Consider the following 19,251-nt stretch of genomic DNA (forward strand, 5'->3'; position numbering starts at 1 on the left):
TGCTCCCAGGCTTAGCTTCCTGGGGATCCAGAATCAACAGCTATTCCTCAGGATCGGCAGATGGAGGCTCTGGGTAGAGAATGCCTGGGGAATGCTGGGGAACTGAAGGTGAACTGAATTGAACGGGGAAGGAGGAAAGGAGATTATTCAAATGGTTCTTCAAAGTGATAGATGATCCAGCAAAGGGATCAGAGGATGAAGCACTGGATGGGAGGGAAGAGACAATCTAAAGATCGGACAGAGATTCCGGGGGTCAGTGAGGTGTGATGGGTACCTCTGCAGGATCTCAAGGCGAGGATGCAAAAGGAACTCCCAGGGTTAGGGGTGCCTTGTGTTCGGACCCTGCAGGCCGCAGCCTCTCCCTTTCCCCACCCTGCCCAGGACATCAGAAGAGGGCACAAAACACACAGGACAGGGGACTGCCCCCAGGCTCTCACTGCAGCCAGGCAGGTTCATCTCTGTTTATTTTTTCAAAACAAAACTAAAAATCATCACTCAAAATATTTGAGGAGAGTACTCAAGTTAAAAGCTTTTCACAGAATTTGCAGTCAGAACATCATAGACTGGTGGTCAGGAAAGAGAGCTCTGCCTCCAGCCTCCACGGCTATTCCCTTTGAGCTGCAGTCCAGGCAGTGTGGTGATCACCCCCAGTGGTTGAGGCTGGCGGCATCCACAGATCAGAGACATTCCAGTTCTCTACCCAGCTTCTGATCAGACCATCCAGCACCTCGAGGGCCCGCTGGGCTCCCTCCCCCATGAGAGTCCACAAACTCTGTGAGGAAGGCAGCCGGGTCACAGCGCAAGCACTGTCCGCTGTCAGAACGAGGACAAAAGGGCAGGCGGTTCTGGCTCTGCATCTTCACGGGGAAGGGCGAACTCCCCGGGGTCAGGGGGTGGAACGCCTGTTCGGTGCCATCATCGCTCGTGTTTAATGTTGGCTTCACTCCGCTCCAGGGTGAGCCCATTGCCGCTCCGAGGGCCTTCCTTCCTGGTCCAGTCCTTCTCCGTGTACAACTCCGCAAGCACAGGGCAGTGTTCAGAAGCCACTCCGCCCCAAGACCAGTTATCTGGAATCCAAGGGTTCGTGAGGCCTTCTCTCACTACAGCCCAGTGGCCTGGAGGCAGAGGGAAGACAGACCCAGAGGTCAGGATGGGGGGTGGGGGAGGGCCGCAAGCTGGTGGGTGGAGGCCAACAGTGTATAGTCTGCAAGCCTGGGCTCCCTGACGAGACCCCTCAGTCACCTGGCTTGCCTGTGCAAATGAACTGTCTCAGCCCACTGGATTTCCCAGACAAGTGAGGGTTTGCCAAGGAGGCGCTGAAACTACCCTGGGTCCAGGCCTCCTGCCCATTCGCATACCTCCTGGCCCCCACCCCTTCCTTATTTGGCAAACACTTGCAATCTGACCAGCAAGGATAAGTGTTCGAGACAGGGACACAGTTCCCACAAAGGTGTCCAAAGTGAAGGTCCTATTTCACAAAGCAAAGCTGCAAAGGCGGGTGGGAAAGGAGAAAGTTCTACAAAAAGGGTAAAGAAGAGAAAGTTACAGAAGTTTATGAGATAGTAAAGGTATTTTTAAAGTCAAGGTTTAGAAACACGTGAAGCTTAAGGTATGTTTAAGAAATGGGAAGAGTCACAGAAGAAAGGACAGAGCAGTTAGAAGCATGGCCATGGCCCTCAGTGAGAACTGTCCCAGATAATCAAACAGACCCAGGCCTGGGCTCTGGTGGCTTCCCTAGTGGCTGAGATGGTAACAAATCTATCTGACTGTAATCAGGAGACCTGGGTTCAATCCCTGGGTTGGGAAGAAACCCTGGAGAAGAGAATGGCAACCCACTCCAGTATTCTTGCCTAGAGAATTCCATGGACAGAGGAGTCTGGTAGGCTATAGTCCATGGGGTCACAAAGAGTTGGACACGACTAAGCAACTAACTGTGGAAAATACTGAAAGAGATGGAAATACCAGACCACCTGACCTGCCTCCTGAGAAATCTGTATGCAGGTCAGGAAGCAATAGTGAGAACTGCACATGGAACAACGGACTGGTTCCAAATAGGAAAAGGAATACGTCAAGGCTGTATATTGTCACCCTGCTTATTTAACTTATATGCAGAGTACATCATGAGAAATGCTGGGCTGGAGGAAACACAAGCTGGAATCAAGATTGCCGGGAGAAATATCAATAACCTCAGATATGCAGATGATGCCACCCTTATGGCAGAAAGCTAAGAACAACTAAAGAGCCTCTTGATGAAAGTGAAAGAGGAGAGTGAAAAAGTTGACTTAAAACTCAACATTCAGAAAACTAACATCATGGCATCTGGTCCCATCACTTTATGGCAAATAGATGGGGAAGCAATGGAAACAGTGGCAGACTTTATTCTTGGGGGCTCCAAAATCACTGCAGATGGTAACTGCAACCATGAGATTAAAACACGCTTGCTCCTTGGAAGAAAAGTTATGACCAACCTAGAGAGCATATTAAAAAGCAGAGAAATTACTTTGCTGTCAAAGGTCTGTATAGTCAAACTATGGTTTTTCCAGTGGTCATGTATGGATGTGAGAGTCAGACCATAAAGAAAGCTGAGCACTGAAGAATTGATGCTTTTGAAATATGGTGTTGGAGAAGACTCTTGAGAGTCCCTTGGACTGCAAGGAGATCCAACCAGTCCATCCTAAAGGAAATCAGTCCTGAATATTCATTGGAAGGACTGATGCTGAAGCTGAAACTCCAAGATTTTGGCCACCTGATTCGAAGAAATGACTCATCTGAAAAGACCTTGATGCTGGGAAATATTGAAGGCGGGAGGAGAAGGGGACAATGGAGGATGAGATGGTTGGATGGCATCACTGACTTAATGGACATGAGTTTGAGTAAACTCCAGGAGTTGGTGGTGGGCAGGGAGGCCTGGTGTGCTGCAGTCCATGGGGTCACAAAGAGTTGGACACAACTGAGCAACTGAACTGACCTGAACTACGCAACTAACACCTTCACTTTCAGGCCTGGGTTCTGGTGTGAGTTCTGCTGCCCAGGCAACAGTCCCACGATGGGGGCCACTCCTCCCTGCACCTCGCTTTCTACAGCTGAAGAGCAAGGGACAGATGAAATGGTTTCTAACTTTCCTCCAGCCCTGTCTGCTCAAGCACTCCAGCACCACCTCCAACTGCCACCGACCTCTGTCTGGCCAGCGGTGCCTTTCTGCAAACTGCATCTGGCCCAGTCTGATGACTGACACTCCCTCTGAGACCCACTTTCTTCATCCTTTGGATTTTCCCATGATGCAGTCCAACAGGACATTGGTGCCCAGGACTGGAGATTCTGGTCCTGAGGATCCAAGTCTTGGTTGCACATCCTGGTGGCTGCACATCCTGATCTCACAGTGGGACTCCAGCATTGGTACTTAAATATGTTTTTTAACATTTCTCTGAAGTATAATCTGCAACTATTTGTGTTTAGTAAGGGCTTCTCTGGTGACTCACACGGTAAACAATCTGCCTGCAATGCAGGAGACGGGTTTGATCCATGGGTCAGGAAGATCCCTTGGAGAAGAGAATGGCTACCCACTCCAGTATTCTTGCCTGGAAAATCACACAGACAGAGGAGCCTGGGGGGCTACAAAGAGTCGGACATGACTACAACCGATCAACTGACACTTTTCAAACTGTTGGTGCTTATCTTTTCAGTGCTGAGGTTACCCCCCACACTCTGGTCTGGCAGAGTCCTGCCTAAAGCACTTCGGCATCCTATAGTGATGCCAGGTGACGTGTCAGCTCACCGCCAACTGCTGCTCTGCAGGGTGCTGATGGCATGTTGGTAAATCTCAGGCCACAACACACTGCCTGAACATGACAGGGCTTGAGAAGTGTTTGCTGAAGGGCCAGGTATCCTTAAAATTAGGCTAAGTTGGGGCTTCCCTGGTGGCCAGTGGATAAGAATCCACCTGCCAATGCAAGGGACATGGGTTTGAATTCTGGTCTAGGGAGATTCCACAAGTCGTGGGGCAACTAAGCCCGTGTCCTACAACTACTGAGCCCACGCTCTAGAGCCCGTGAGCTGCGCTAGTGAAGCCCACGTGCTCTGCAAGAGAAAGCACTGCAATGAGAAGCCCACGCAGCACAACCAGAGAGTGGCCCCTACTCAGCACAGCAGAGAAAGTTCACAGCAGCGACCAGTGCTCAGTCGATAACCAGGTCTGCCCAGCACACATTGGCTTTGTCCCTGATGTAGGTCAGTGAATGCCTTTTAATTAGTTTTCAGAACCCCTTCACTCTTAAAAGTGGCTCTGTGTGAATGATAATTATACAGCCACCTGAACAGTAACCTCATAAATGCCTGCAGAGGAGGGAAGATCACTCCTGACTCTCGCTCAAACCAGACAATCGTGAACTGCCAGCTCAGACAGGCGACTCTCCCTCTGTTTCTGAACAGCACATGTGCTTTACCTGTGAAAACCTTCTTTAAGCTTTTACTGATCCAGATGTTGTCCAGAGCCTTCGAGCCTTGAGGATTCTTGGTGCTGATGTTGGTAAAGGTGTGTGCGGGGATCAGGTGGTGGAATTTTTCTTTCCTCAAGATATCATAGTCACTGCTGTCTGGCCCCTGGCCAAAATCCCCTAAAACTATCACGTCTTTTTCTCCTAGAAGTGGAAGAAAGAAATTCAGAAATGTAAGAGGTGGTGGGAAGTTAACCCAACACTGACCGCTACTCGTTTAAGTAGGATCATGACTGTCTGATTTGACTCTCCAGGATAAGGACTGTGGCATGGTTCTTATTCTCCCAATTCTTCCAAGTTCCTTGGGCAATACCCCCTCACCCCCATCCCCCACCAACCCCCAAGCTTTCAGAGTAGGTTTGTGACACATTTGGTTAGTGTGATGTCAACATCACCTCTGTTCTGGATCATGGGTTCCGAATCTCATAGCACAAAAAGGCCCTAAGGGTCTTGCCCAGATCGTTAACAAAAGATCAACAAACATTTATTGAGCACAGAAGGAAGCCCGTGTGAAGACACAGGAAGAAGACAGTCATCGACAAGCCGAGGGGAGGCCTCAGAAGGAACCGACCCTGCCAACACCTTGATCATAGACTTTCCAGCCTTCAGGACTGTAAGAAAATAAATGCCTGTTGTTTAATCCATCCAGTCTGTGGTATTTTGTTATGGTACCCCAGCACACTAATATAGGGCAAAATACTTTAAAGTATCTTCAACATCTCTCTCAAACTCTAGTTTGATTTACAAGAGTAAGTGGGATAGTTACGAAGTATTTTCCAAAGTGAGGAGACATTCAGAAAAGGACAGTGAGACCCAGCTTGGCTCCCTGGGATTCCTGTCCACTGCCTGACCATCATTTCCTGTCTCGAAGTTCCCCTCAGGGGAGCCACCTTATCACAGGGAGAAACATTGCAAGGAAAGCTTTAAGGAAAGCAGTTCATAACCAAGGGCCAAATGCATCTGAGACACTCAACAAATCTTCATGGACTCGAATATGTGTCAATAACAAGGGCTGCTGCTGCTGCTGCTGCTGCATCACTTCAGTCGTGTCTGACTCTGTGTGACCCCATAGACGGCAGCCCACCAGGCTCCCCTGTTCCTGGGAATCTCCAGGCAAGAACACTGGAGTGGGTTGCCATTTCCTTCTCCAATGCATGACAGTGAAAAGTGAAATGAAGTTGCTCAGCTGTGAGATTAAGACATCTAAAGTGAAATGACACAAGCCACCAGCAGAGGGCACTCACGTTCTGCACATGACACCCTCTCCCAGTGGGCCTGAGGGAGGGAGGGATGGAAGGAAGCCTTTCCTGCAGCCATTGTATGAGCAACAGAGACGCAACAGTGACCCTCATGCTAGATCCTAACAACCCTGGCACCCAAAACAGGGCGAGCCCAACTAAGCTGGTCTTGAGAAATCAGTGCGAACTTTCAACAGGAAAGTCAACTTATGAATAATACTAATAACAACTCCTAGGAGGCCAGTGTTCATGACCCTCCACTGAGTCGTCACCGTGTGCTGGGGACCTCTTGCAAGTAAGAAGCTGAGGCTCTGACCAAAGCCACCAAGCCCTCAAATCCAGGACTCTTTACAAAGAGCTAGGATGGAAAAGCCCCACACGCTTGGAACAGAGGCTGCTGCCTGGCAGACGTAAGATAAACATGCATGGAAGAAATGGTGAACAAAGCATGAGGAAAACTGCACAATTAAGGTGCAACGTATTTTTTAAAAGGAATGAACAGAAAGATGCTACCTTTATTAAATTTCAAGGAAAACTTAGGAAAGACTGAGACAAAAGGTTTCAATATAATGAGAGGTTTTCATTAGGATACAAACATGAAATATTTGAGCCAAAAAAAGACAGTTCTGGGGGTTTTCCTGGTGGCTCAGTGGTAAAGAATCCACTGGCCAATGCAAGAGACGTGGGTTCAATCCCTGGTCTGGGACGATCCCACATGCCACGGGGCAACTAAGCCTGTGTACCACAACTGTTAAGCCTATGCTCTAGAGGCCAAAAGCCACAGCTGATGAAGACTGCACATCCTGCAGCCTGTGCTCCACAACAAGAGGAGCCACCGCAACGAGAAGCCTTTGTCCTGCAACGAGAGAGTAGCCCCGCTCGCTGCAACTGGAGAAAGCCCGTGTGCCGCCATGAAGACTCAGCACTGACAATATATATATATATATATATATATATATATATATATATATATATATATATATATACATACACATACATACACACACACACACACATTTTTTTTTTTTTTAAGAAAAGAAAATTCTGAACCCAGGAGAGATGCTGGTGTCAGGCATCAATAAACCCAGCTCTGTGTAACTTCGGGAATGAAAATAATGGCTCATTTTTAATTGGACTGTCCAGGTTTCTTACAACTCATCTACTTTGGTTAAAGCAGTTTGGTGATGACATGGAGACACTCCCTGCCTCTGACAACCCACAGAGGTGCAGGGCCCTAAATTCTCCCAGGAAGCTGTCTGCCAGGGTGGGCTCCACAGTTACCCACTGATTTTCTAGGAGTTAGGGCTTCCCAGGTGGCCCTAGTGGTAAATAACGTGCCTGCCAATGAAGGAGACTCAGAAGATGCAGGTTCGACCCTGGGTCAGGAAGATTCCCCTGGAGGAGGGCATGGCAATCCACTCCAGTATTCTTGCCTGGAGAATCCCACAGCCAGAGGAGCCGCCTGGCAGGCTACAGTCCCTGGGGCCGCAAAGAATCAGACACTACGGAGCACACACATTTTCCAGGAGTGAAGGGATAATATATGGGGCTGACTTCCTCAGAGTCCTAGATATATAAAATGCCAGGGACAATAGCAGGAGCCCGGCCCCACTAGGGGTAAGTCTTACTCAGATGCCAAGCATGACCCTGCCTTGTTTGACTCTTGCTGAATTCACAGAGCAGGCCCTGCGTGGGGCAGGGCGGGGGGTGGGTGTCTGAAAGAAGAAAATTCCATCAGTGGATGGGCCCCCCACCCTCAGCCCTCACTGACGTCAGTCAACCTGGGTGCACATTCCAGACAAAGGTGGAAAGGCCCAGAGTTTGCTAATCAAATCGACTCTGTTTGCTCTGATAGAAAGAAGCCTGTGGAATAAAGGTTCAGTCTTTGAGCAAAACTACCTCTGCTCATCGATTTACCCGAGCTGCACCTTGGGCAGGCTGCAGCACTTCCTGATTCCTTGGCTCTGCTGTGTCACCAGTTAACAATAGCTGAACGTTAGTTAAATGCAGGGGACACAGGGACATGAGTCACTGTCCTTACCTGGGCATGGCAAGGCTGAGCCAGACTGTGGCTCAATAGTCCCTGGCAGCTTGAAACAATACCCTACCCAGGTCTTCTGACAAATACCTGATCCCTACCAGAATATCAGAAAAGACAGCAAGGGCCTATGGTTATCAGAGAAGTAAGGGACTGGCGCATTCCCTTCCTCTTTCCGTATAAAGCAAAAGTTTGAAATCAAGAACAACAGAAATGTCCACAGATTTAAAAGCTATCAAGGCATCCTTCATAATGGGTTAGAGACTAGCCGTGGGTGAACAATCTCCCACATGGTTGCTCCTTGGATGAAGTATCTTGACTTAAACATCTTTCTGACTTTTTTTTAGCCCAAAGACTCATAATTTAAGGGGAATGCTGGTCACAGCACATCCTGGTTTGAAATGTAAGCTGTACATCAATGTTCATAAGAGCATTATCCATAACAGCCAAAAGATGGAAATAACCCAAGTGTCCATTGACCGACAAATGGAATAGTATTTGGCCATAAAAATGAAAGGAAATTCTGATGTATACTACAAGCCATAAAGACATGACATAAGTGAAATAAACTGGCCACAAAGGGACAAATATTGTAAGGTTCCACTTAGATGAGATACCTAGAAAGGTCAAGTTCACAGAAACAAAGTAGAAAGGTGACTGTCAGGGTCTGGGAGGAAGGGGAATTTGTGTTTAATGGGCAGAGTTTCAGTTTGGGAAGATGAAAGAGCTCTAGAGATGGATGGTGGTAATGGTTATAAAATAACGTAAATATATTTATATATACTTTAAGTTACAAGTAACTTAAAAATTGTTAAGATGGTAAGTCTCATGTCATATATATTTTACCATGATAAAACTCTTTTCAAAATGAACTATCTTTGAACTATCTCTGTAGCCACATCTTCATAAATCACCTTGTGAGGGGCCAATTCAACAAGGGAAAAAAGGCTTAGCAAGCTAGGAAGATGGATTAAGACTCTAGAATACAGAAGAGAACTGCAGGCCTCCAGCTGTGAAACCTCACCTGGAGAACCTCAGTGCTCTGAAAAAACAAGCCAAACTGAACACACCCCAGTAAGGCAATGGCACCCCACTCCAGTACTCTGGCCTGGAAAATCCCATGGACGGAGGAGCCTGGTGGGCTGCAGTCCATGGGGTCGCTAGGAGTCGGACACGACTGAGCGACTTCACTTTCACTTTTCACTTTTATGCACTGGAGAAGGAAATGGCAACCCACTCCAGTGTTCTTGCCTGGAGAATCCCAGGGACGGGGGAGCCTGGTGGGCTGCCGTTTATGGGGTCACACCAGAGTTGGACACAACTGAAGCGACTTAGCAGCAGCAGCAGCAGTCTTTACAGCTGTATCAGCTTTCAACTCTTCCTCCTTGTAAGCCACACATAGAAAATGTTTGGTATTATTGGGGGCAGAGCTGGAAAGCAGAGTCCACCTGTTTTCTGAGGTTCTGCTCTTTTCAGTGTTCTCTTAATCCCCCTGGCATGTTTTTGACTCAACTCAAGTCTGCTGAGCCCCTACCATATCCTGGGTCCTTCATCAGATGGTCACCCAGCCCTGGGCACCCTGTGAGGTTAGCACTGTCAGCCCCTGAAGAGTGGTGACCTCCCAGACATCCTACAACCATTGAAGGAGCCAAGATTCAAGTCCAGCGTTTCTGTCATTTCAGGGCTCTGTCAGCAAGATCTGTTATCTACCAGGAAGGAAAGGACTTATCAGGACTTCCCCACTCCCCTCGTCACCAACTCTCTTTCACAAGAAGAGCAGGTGCACACCTTCAGGGGACACCACCATGGGAGCACACGGGGGGCAGTGGAGCCCATGATGGGGGGCGTGGGACGTCATCACTAGTTTCTCCTTCTCCCAATCCTGTCCATCAAAGAGAGGCTGAAGAGCCACAAAACCCCCACCACGGAACCCACATGCCAGACCCACAGAGACTAAGTTGTGAGTGTGCACGGGGCACTGAGCTGCCCAGGATGCAGGCGGTATGGTGGTTCCCTGTACATCCCTCAGTACGCATCGCTGCCCACGGGACAGCCAGCCTAAGGGAGGGGAGAGACGCTGGGAAGGGGCACCCCTCACCTATCCTGCAGAAGTGGGAGCCGCTAGCCCAGCCGCACAGAAAGATGGTTCCTACCTTTCAGGGTTTCCTGCAAGGTCTGTGTGAAGCTAGCCCAGCGATGGCTGTCACTGTGATTCTTGCTCAGGTTCTCACCCCCTGGGAGGGTCAGGGTCGCCAGGTGAAGGTTCACCAGCGTCAAGTCGTGACTTCCTACCTGGGCAAGATGAAACAAAGCGCCAGACACAGGGTGAGATGCTCTTATTGCCTGCGTCCGTTACCTCCAGCCCCCACGCAGCTTTGCAAACACTGACCGTGGTAAAACTACACAGGGCAGCTCACCCCGGAGGAAGCAGGGGCAGCATCGTGAGAGCTTCCTGAGGCCCCTGCAGGACCGAGACCTCTCTTGTCTATCACGGGGACCCCCTACATTGCACCCCTTTACTCCTCCTTAGGGCCTGGAAAACCAAGCACGTCTAGAAACGTCAATTTTTTTTTGCTTTTTTCCCTTCTGAGCAACTATGGAGGAGGAAGAGGTAACATTAGCAGCTGGTTGTTAATGAAGACCTGGGGCTCTCCCCACAGGGCCAGCCTGTTACCCCCTACCCCTGCCAGGATTTGCGGCTGGGCCCCGCCTCCTTCCCCACCTCCCCACATCCCACCTACTGCTATGTGCTCCCTTCCCCGCTAGAGATCACGGTGCCTGATGCTCAGTGATTTCAAACATGAAGAATGAAAGCTGGCTGAGCCCTGGTAGCACAGGCTATGCCGCCTCCTGCATCCCCAGAGCAGCGGCAGAATCGTGACATCAGAGTCAGTCTCCTGGGCACCAAAGCAGTGCTCGGCTGCTCTGGGTTTGGCAACCCCACCCTTCTGTTATGGCAGGGGTGTGCAGAGGGCACCCCCAAGTGGGGGCTGCCAGCTTCGTCTTACAGAGGTGACCCCAGTTTGCCATCACCACCGCCCAGCCAGGAGAGCTCTCTCTGAAGCTGTGGCTCTGACCTCAAGGGAGACACCTTCAGACCGTGGGCGAGGAAACCCTGCCTGGGGAGAGAAGCCACATCTCTGTCCCCACAACTTGCTTGGCCTAGGATGTGACACGAAGCACAGGAGCTTCATACCTGTCCAGGGGATCACTTCATTCAGAGGATTTGAGCCAATAATTCACAATCTGAGAGCATTTCTTAATGATCTTTAAAACCAGCCCACCTCTTCAAGACACTAGCTGGTTCTGCCTGTTGCCTTGCTTGGCCGAAGCCAGTGCAGCCACTTAACATACAAAAGGGACCTGCGGAGGAGGGTTCAGGGGTGATAGCTGGCTGACTGATACACCAGTATCCAAAGCACAACCCACAGACACCCCGGGTTGTGTGCATGCACACGGAATGCCAGCACCTCTGCAGCTTTGCGAGTACGGAGGCGGGAAGTGTGGGCTAGACACCCGACCACAGTCAGCACAGCCGCCAGCTCACGGGCAGCCCCAGCCCGGAGCTGCCAGAGAGAAACTGTGCTGAGGTCTGCGGCAACTCTCTGGCTCCAGAACTGCTCTGGAGCATATAGAAGGGGGTGTCCCAGACGCCCAGCAGCTAGCTTGCTGGGCTCTGTGACAAGGGACCACTCTCGCCCGACCCTGTGACTTCTGAGGGGTAAGGCCAGCTGCTGACTTGGTGACCTGTTTTGGCTGATGCCTTTTCCTGCCTCCTGATGCCCAGTTTCTGACTGTTTGCTGTGCATGAATACTTCCCATGGCATCCAGGGGAATCGAGAGACAGCTCAGGTCAGTCTGCTTGCTGCTCCCAACTCTGGAGAGAGAGGGCTTGTCTGGAAGTGTCAGTGGCCCCACCACCCAGAAGCTCCTTCTGAGCCCCTTCCAAGCCCCAGTGACCCCTGGAGGGCTCCCCTTCTCCCTAGTAAGAGAAGGGTGTCCTCAGAGCAGTTCAGCTGCCCTCTAATCCAGAGATTCCCAAACGAGCAGCTTCCTTACCCAGCACTGAGAGCACTGATGAAGTGCAGGAGGTGATTCTGGAAAACAGACATTGTGTGTCTGGGGCAGGGTCCAGGAAATCCTGATTTTAAGAAAATCTCTCCAGGTGATTCTGCTGCTTATCAGGTTTGGGAAGCAGCCATTTGACTTCCTTCTCACCCAGAGGTCCAAGTTACCAGAGCTATGATCTCCCCCAAATTCCTCTCCTTCCTTCTCTGGACAAGCTCCCCAGCTGAGGGAACCCCAAGTGTGTGTGCTGACCCAGCCCCAAGAGAGAATAAAACCAAGGCAAAAAGGTGGGCTTCTCTGGCTCACAGTTCAAAGTGGGCTTTTCTCCTTTTCAGAAGGAGTGGCCCCACACAGCAATAGGAGCGATACCTTGAACCTCGCGAGGTATGGGCTGGGGCCCACCGGCTTCCCATGCCCGTTGCCGGGCGAGCTCTCCTGCCAGGCGGCATCTCTCAGCTCCACCCCAGCCGCCGTGTCCCACAGGAACCCTGCAAACCCGGCACCCTGCGGGAGAAGACGAGGCGTTAGTGTGCAGAGAGGTCTGTCTGGTGGGGTGCTCAGCCTCAAGCTGAAGAACAGCAGGCAAGGCTAGGGGGAGATAAAGGGAAAGTAGCAAACTCTACGCTGGGTCTGGGGGTGACCTGCCTGGGGGCTGTTTCTGAGACAAAAGCACATCCCCAAACCACAGCATGTTCCTCCTCCTAGTCCCCCTGACAAATTTCCCAGACCAGTAATTTCAGGGAGGTTCACACAGCTGGGGTGCCTGGGCTCTTCTCTGGCAGGGGCACATTGTGGGGGGAGACCCCAGACTAGGCACAGAATTATCTTTTTAATCATCACATCCCATAGGACAGCCACTCACGTGCCCACTTGTCATGTGAAGACTCAGCTGCTTAGAGAGGTTAAGTAACTTCCCTGAAACCCCACAGTCGGTAAATGGCAATGCTGATGATCAAATACAAGACTCCAAGAGGTGGCTTTGGTTACTGAGCAGCTTCCAGCTTCCAGCTCAGCACCGCCTGCCACCTCACGGGTACCCTGCCAGGCACTGGCCTGTGTCTGCTAAACAAGGATTCAACGCACAGTATCCTTTAAAATGCTATAGCCACTCTGTGAGTTGAGGGAGGAGCTGTTGATCCCATTTTACAGATGAAGGGGTTGAGGCTGAGTGATCTGAGAGGCAGCCACACACTGTTACCCAGTGGCCTTGACACCTAACCTGGAGCAGGGTTACTGACTTGAAAATCTCCAACAGGCTCCGTCAGGCTCAGTCACGGCCCTGGGCTGGCAGAGAGTGAAAGAGGCCAGGTTTCTGGGTCTAGTTTTCTCACCATGAACATCTAGTACTGTGTGCCTGACACACAGTAAGACACTTTTCTAATGATCTGCTGAACAGATAAATAGTGTTAAATGGACTGTAAGAGTCCTGTGAACCTATATACATGTATGTAAAGTGCCTTTTAAAAAAAGGTGTGAAAGTGTTAGTCGCTCAGTTGTGTTCGACTCTTTTTGACCCCAAGGACTATAGTTCAGCAGGCTCCTCTGTCCATGGAATTCTCCAGGCAAGAATACTGGAGTGGGTAGTCACGCCCTTCTCTATGGGATCTTCCTGACCCAGGGATTGAACCTGGGTCTCCCACACTGTAGGCAGATTCTTCACCATCTGAGCCATTAAAAATATTTTTTAAATTATTTTTATATATTTATTTATGGCTATGCTGGGTCTTCATTGCTACACCAGCTTTTCTCTCGTTGGGGCAAGTGGCGGCTACTCTCTAGCTGCAGTGCATGGATTTCTCATTGCAGTGGCTTCTCTTGTTGCAGAGCAAGGGCTCTAGAGGGCTTCAGTAGTTGCTGCATGTGGGCTCAGTAGTTGTGGTTCCTGGGCTCTAGAGCACAGACTCAACAGTCATGGTGTGGGCTTAGTTGCTCCTCAACACGTGAGATCTTATCGGACCAGGGATGGCACCCCTGTCTCCTGCACTGGCAGGCAGATTCTTTACCAATGAGCCACCAGGGAAGCTCCCCAACCCTGTTTTTTAAGTTTATTTTTATTTTACTTTTGGCTGCACCATGCAGCCTGTGGGAACATAGTTATCCGACCAGGATTGAACCCGGGCCCCTGGCAGGGAGAGTATAGAGTCCTAACCCCTGGATTACTAGGGAAGTCCCCTGTTAGTATTATTTCTATGTGGACTGAGAAGGGACAGTCATGGGCTGGAGTGGTAAAGACCAGATACCTTCCAATTATCCTATATTTCCAGCCTCCTGGCTACCACCTGCAGTAATCACTTACCCCCCAAACCCAGAGAAATAAGATTTACAGCACACTTTAAAGTAGGCACTAAAAAGAAAGCTTATTTTCAGTAAGTGACTGGATACTTTTAATTCAGTAAACATTACAATTTAAAAGTCCCAGATCTCCATATCTCTCAGATAAGTATTTATATCATGTGTGTTTATAATGGTATACTAGAGATACAAACAGGCTTCCCACATGGCTCAGTGGTAAAGCATCCGCCTGCCAATGCAAAGCCACAGGAGACATGGGTTTGACCCCTGGGTTGGGAAGATCCCTTGGAGAAGAGAATGGCAACCCACTCCAGTATTCTTGCCAGGAAGATCCCATGGACAGAGGAGCCTGGTGGGGTATAGTCCAAGGGTCACGAAGAGTCAGACACAATTGACATGCACGCAGCACCAACAACTAGAGATAAAAATACAACATCTGCATTCATAGGAAAATTTTGTAATCCGCTCATAATTAACTATCAGGGGCCTTTTTTTTTTTTAATCTAAAACTCTACCGATGTTGAATATTTCAAGTGAATAAAAACTGGTCTTGAATACGATATGTGGGAGTGAAAATACATACATAGAGCGATTTACCTAAACCCATATGGGCAATACTAATGAAAGAAAATTCAAAATGAAAGTCTGCTGAAAGTTTCCACAGACCATTTCCATGTGCACAATTCTTACCACTAAAGCAAATATTTCACGTATGAATTAAGTGAATCTGAAGTTCTCAGTCAATGAACAATGGGCTGTCTACAAACTTGGCAGAGGCTGGAACCGTGGAGAAGGGATTAGAAGGACAAAGGACAGAAATACCCCATTTGCTGCCTTGGCTCCAGACAGGATTTCTCCTCTCCTCCCAACACCCCAGCTCCCATTTCCGTCTGGGCAGCAGGCCATTCCTGATCCAAACAGGAAATAAGAACCAGGGCATTTTGAAACAAATGGCAAAGAGCTAAAAAACGGGCAGAAATACAACATTACATCAAGGATGTTGGCAAAGGAAAGATTTTAAATGTCTGTGATTGGAAAAAAGAAAATGGAAAGAAAATCCCCGTTCTGCAGATGAGGGTACCTTTTGGAGCTGAGTCGAGGGCGTCTCTGAAACAACGGCCTTCCAGCATCCCCGGGGCCCTTTCCACTTGCGGATGTTGGGCAGGATTGGCTGGTTTAGCTCCACACAGAACTGTAAAGACAGAGAACACGTCGGTGTGTGTTCCCGCCTAAAGCAGTTCCTGCTGCAGGCAGTCTGAGGAGCCAGAAAATGCAGGACCCTGACTCCTCAGCCTGATCCAGACACTTGTCAGACCCCGTCCTTGTGTTCTCAGAAGCCAGGGTTTATGAAGACCAGGATGACAAAACAAGCCTCGAAAATTAAAAAGCAAACTGTCCACCGGTGAAATATACAATTATCACCTGGAGAATTTTAGCTTAGAGCAAACCATCCTCTTTGTAGCAATCCACCACAAATAGTCCAAAAGCAGTTGTCAGAATCTTTTTAATCCTTGAAAAATCAGTGCTTAAGGTCCCAGGAGAGTCTAGATCAGTATCAAACGCAGAGGGAAGAACATGGATACATGGTAGTTCCCCACCGCTGTTAGAGGCACAAAAACAGACCCCCAGAAGGCAGTCAATAATTGTGAAATAATTTTGAATAGTGATAGGTGGTCACTAGACTTAATGTTGCGGTCATTTCATAATGTATAAAATTACCAGATCACTACGTTGTACATCTGAGACTAATACAATATTGTAAATCAATTATACTTCATTTAAAAAAAAGTACCAACTGACCCTCCCTTCACCATGCACCACCATACTTTTCCCTTGGTTTTCCTCTGAGAAGAAAGGCCTCTCGTGGGTGATGACTATGCCTCATGTGCGTTTTCAGGGTGAGCTTCTTTTCGTGTATGTGTTTCACCAATAAAGAACTGTAAGGTGACTTTATCATCAAGGCAAAATGAAATCGTACAGACAACGTATTAATAAAATGAGGAACTGAAAAACTACAGGTTTCAGAATCCATGGGCCAGCTCCTCTAAGTCATGCCTCAAACACAACCCCATCTTTTGGGGCTGGTTCTTTTAAGGGTCTCCGGAATTTGTCAGATTTGGGCTGTGTTTGAGATGCTCTGATACCTGGTACTGCCCCTTCTGGGTGACACCTCCTGTCCCTTTACTTCATGCACCTTGGGCACCCTACTCAGCCCTTTCTCTGCCCGGTCCTACCAGCCAGTCTCTGGGCTTCCTTTCGGAGGCATCATTGCCATCTCCTCAAAGAGCCACCCTTAGATAATCTCAGCCCCACAGCTTCAGCTTACACTTCTACCCCAAATGCCCCCAAATTTGTACCAGCATCTCAGATTTCTCTCTTGAGTTTTGAATTGTATTTTGACTTCCTTTTTAACATTTCCATCAGAAGATTTCCACAGAAGTACAAACCCAGCAGGTCCCAAAGGAACATACCATTCCCCTCCCCGACGTGCATTTCAATTCCTGGCATGAGCATCTTTCCAGCCACTCTGACTCTGCCCTCTCCTCCCACAGGGTAGTGCTCCCCAGGCCACATGCAGCATCACGTCTGTCAGAAGCACCCTCTTTCTGTTCTCCAATCCCACTGTTATGGTCCATTTCAGAGCTCCATATTCTCCCCCCTGGCTCACTGGCATAGCTTGTTAGAGGTCTCTCTGCCTCTCTGTCATTCAATCCCCTCCCATCTGTCCACTGGGTAAGCTGTGATGGCTATGCTGACACACCATCCCTGTGGTTCTCAAAGTGTGGTCCAGGACCCAGGAATATCAGCATCACCTGGGAACTTGTAGGAAACTCTCTGGCCCCACCCTAGACCTACTAGATCAGAAACTCTAGGGTGAGGCCCAGTAAATGTGTTTTAACAAGCCCTTTGGTGATTTGGATGCCAGCTAAGATCTGAGAACCACTGCATTTGCCACTCCTCCCTAAGCATCTGCCTCAGATACACGTGTTGTGGGCAGACAGCGAGTGGTCTGCTGGCAGCCTCCTCCAGGAATGCCTTGGCTGCACAGAGCGGCTCTCATACCCTTCCTGGGCAGTTCACGTCCAGCAGCCGAGAGAGGCCAGGGTCTGACGGCCTGGTCTTTGCTCTCCTGTTGCTCGAGCTCTAAGAGAGAAGATGAATTATTTCTCTAGTGACAAGCACTATGGAGGAAACAAAACCGGGCGAGGATGGAGCCCCCGGGAGGGCTACTCTAGATGCACAAGGTTCTAGGAATCGTGCTGCTTTTAGTTACATGTTTACGCATCTGCCTCTTCCCAGTGGTGGACGCCACAAGAGCAAGAACCGTCCCCAAGTTGCCCTTAGAAAGCCCACCTGGCAGAGCATGGTGCCCAGTGGTACTCTATAACCATCAGCTGGTGAGCCAGGAAACTTCAGAGACAATCACCATCCTCAAATCCAGGTATGAGAGACAAAAGGAGGAATTTCTTCTTGAGGCTATTTAAGTAACTGCTTTGATCTTAATCTGACTTTGAGTTTGCCTGGGAAGGGTTCTCTGTGGGATCTGGTCCTCAGTGACTTTTATCCGTTCCCCTTTCAACACTGCCACGGATGGTGTTATCCCCAATAGGGGGACTTCACCCTGCATGAATCCCCATAGCCAGATGGTCCTGGCTGGTAGCCACCCTTGGGTAGGAAATGAAGCACTCTGGAAAATGCATGCAGAATTTATCGACTCTAACTTTAGGAATCCAGCAAGGAAATGTACTTCCAGAGGGTCCAATTTCCTGCTGGGGAATCATTCAATTGCTGAGTGATCATTAGAGCTGAATCCAAGAGTCATTAAAAAGGAGAACAGCTCTCCAGTGTCCATCTGGTGCCTCACTGCTCTCCACATAGGCAGGCCTGAACCTGGCTGCTTGCCTGCATCTCTGAGGATGCACCCCAGGAACCTCTAGCTCTTAAAAAGTCCCTGAGGTGATTAGCCAACCAGCTCTACTGGAAAGTTCCAGCCTCTAAGGCCATGCTGTGCTGGGAAGAGCAATCTACAGACAGCCAGAAAGCTCATCTCTCCTGACCCTCACAGGTCAGGAGAGACACTGTTTTTCATGCACACCTCTCTCAAAGATGGGCTCTGGGGACAAAGCTTTGTGCTGGTTCAAGTGTGAGCATCAGTATCATCTGGGAACTTAAAATGCTATCAAAATTAGTGTCTGAGTCAGACCTGGCAAGCTGCATTTTAACATCCCTTCCAGGTGACTCTGATTCAAGTTTAAAAAGCTGGTGTTATGGAATGAAGGAAATGTATTTTCCTTTTCTTTGTTTTATATTTAAAAGTCTTTCCCTCACAGGTAAACTCTGGAAGATAAGGAACCATGATTTCTGAAACTTATGGGTCACCTGTATTTTGTATATCTGAAGCCTTGCCCTTGATGTTTCTCTCAGCCCTCAGAGTAGATGATCCTTCTACTTATTAGTACATAAGTATTTCTTATGTTACTGGGGACAATTAATAATATAAGTGGGGCTTCCCTGGTGGCTCAGAGGTAAAAAAATCTGCCTGCAAGGCAGGAGATGCAGGAGACCTAGGTTCGATCCCTGGGCTGGGAAGATCCCCTGCAGGAAGAAATGGCAGCCCACTTCAGTATTCTTGACTGAAAAATTCCATGGACAGAGGAGCCTGGCAGGCTAAAGTCCATGGGGCTGCAAAGAGTTGGACATGACTGATCAACTGAACACACATACACAATAAAATAAGGGACCAAGGAGAACAGTGTTTTTGACTGAAAGCACTCTATGCCTCAATTTTCATGATCAGCATTGGGTAACAGGTAGGTATTTTCTTCTATTTCTAGAACTTAAAAAAGAATTGCCACAATTAAAAATGAAATTTAAAAAAAGAGCAAGAAAAAATCTGCCAGCTTGATAACTTAGCTGACTGCTTGCACTAACAGTTCACAGCAAATCTGAGGAGGAGAGCACCTTTAAATCCTTGCTACTCAGGGTGTGGTCCATGGACCAGTAGCATCAAGCTCACCTGGGAGTCTGTTAGAAATGCAAGCTCTCAGGCCCCCCACACCAGTGCCCTGGAATCTGCGCTGTCACAGGATCCCAGGGTGCAAGTTCGGCAAGCTTTGAGAAG

The 19,251-nt window shown here is 49.0% G+C and overlaps 1 protein-coding gene across 2 annotated transcripts in view; it reads right to left on the minus strand.

Annotated features, from left to right (window-relative positions):
• Nucleotides 1–446: 446 nt before the first annotated feature.
• The window catches only part of EEPD1 (endonuclease/exonuclease/phosphatase family domain containing 1), a 192,298-nt gene continuing 173,493 nt past the window's right edge, over nt 447–19,251 (minus strand). For both annotated transcript variants that reach the window (XM_019958772.2, XM_019958771.2), the window contains exons 4-8: nt 15,211–15,321; nt 12,207–12,341; nt 9,923–10,061; nt 4,443–4,637; nt 447–1,115 (exon numbers count right to left, since the gene is read on the minus strand). In XM_019958772.2, coding sequence (XP_019814331.2) covers nt 916–1,115; nt 4,443–4,637; nt 9,923–10,061; nt 12,207–12,341; nt 15,211–15,321 — 780 coding nt within the window. In that variant the 3' untranslated portion in view covers nt 447–915. The remainder of the gene's footprint in view (nt 1,116–4,442; nt 4,638–9,922; nt 10,062–12,206; nt 12,342–15,210; nt 15,322–19,251) is intronic.

The sequence above is a fragment of the Bos indicus genome, chromosome 4 (genome assembly GCF_029378745.1).
Source record: "Bos indicus isolate NIAB-ARS_2022 breed Sahiwal x Tharparkar chromosome 4, NIAB-ARS_B.indTharparkar_mat_pri_1.0, whole genome shotgun sequence".
Taxonomy (NCBI): Eukaryota; Metazoa; Chordata; class Mammalia; order Artiodactyla; family Bovidae; genus Bos; species Bos indicus.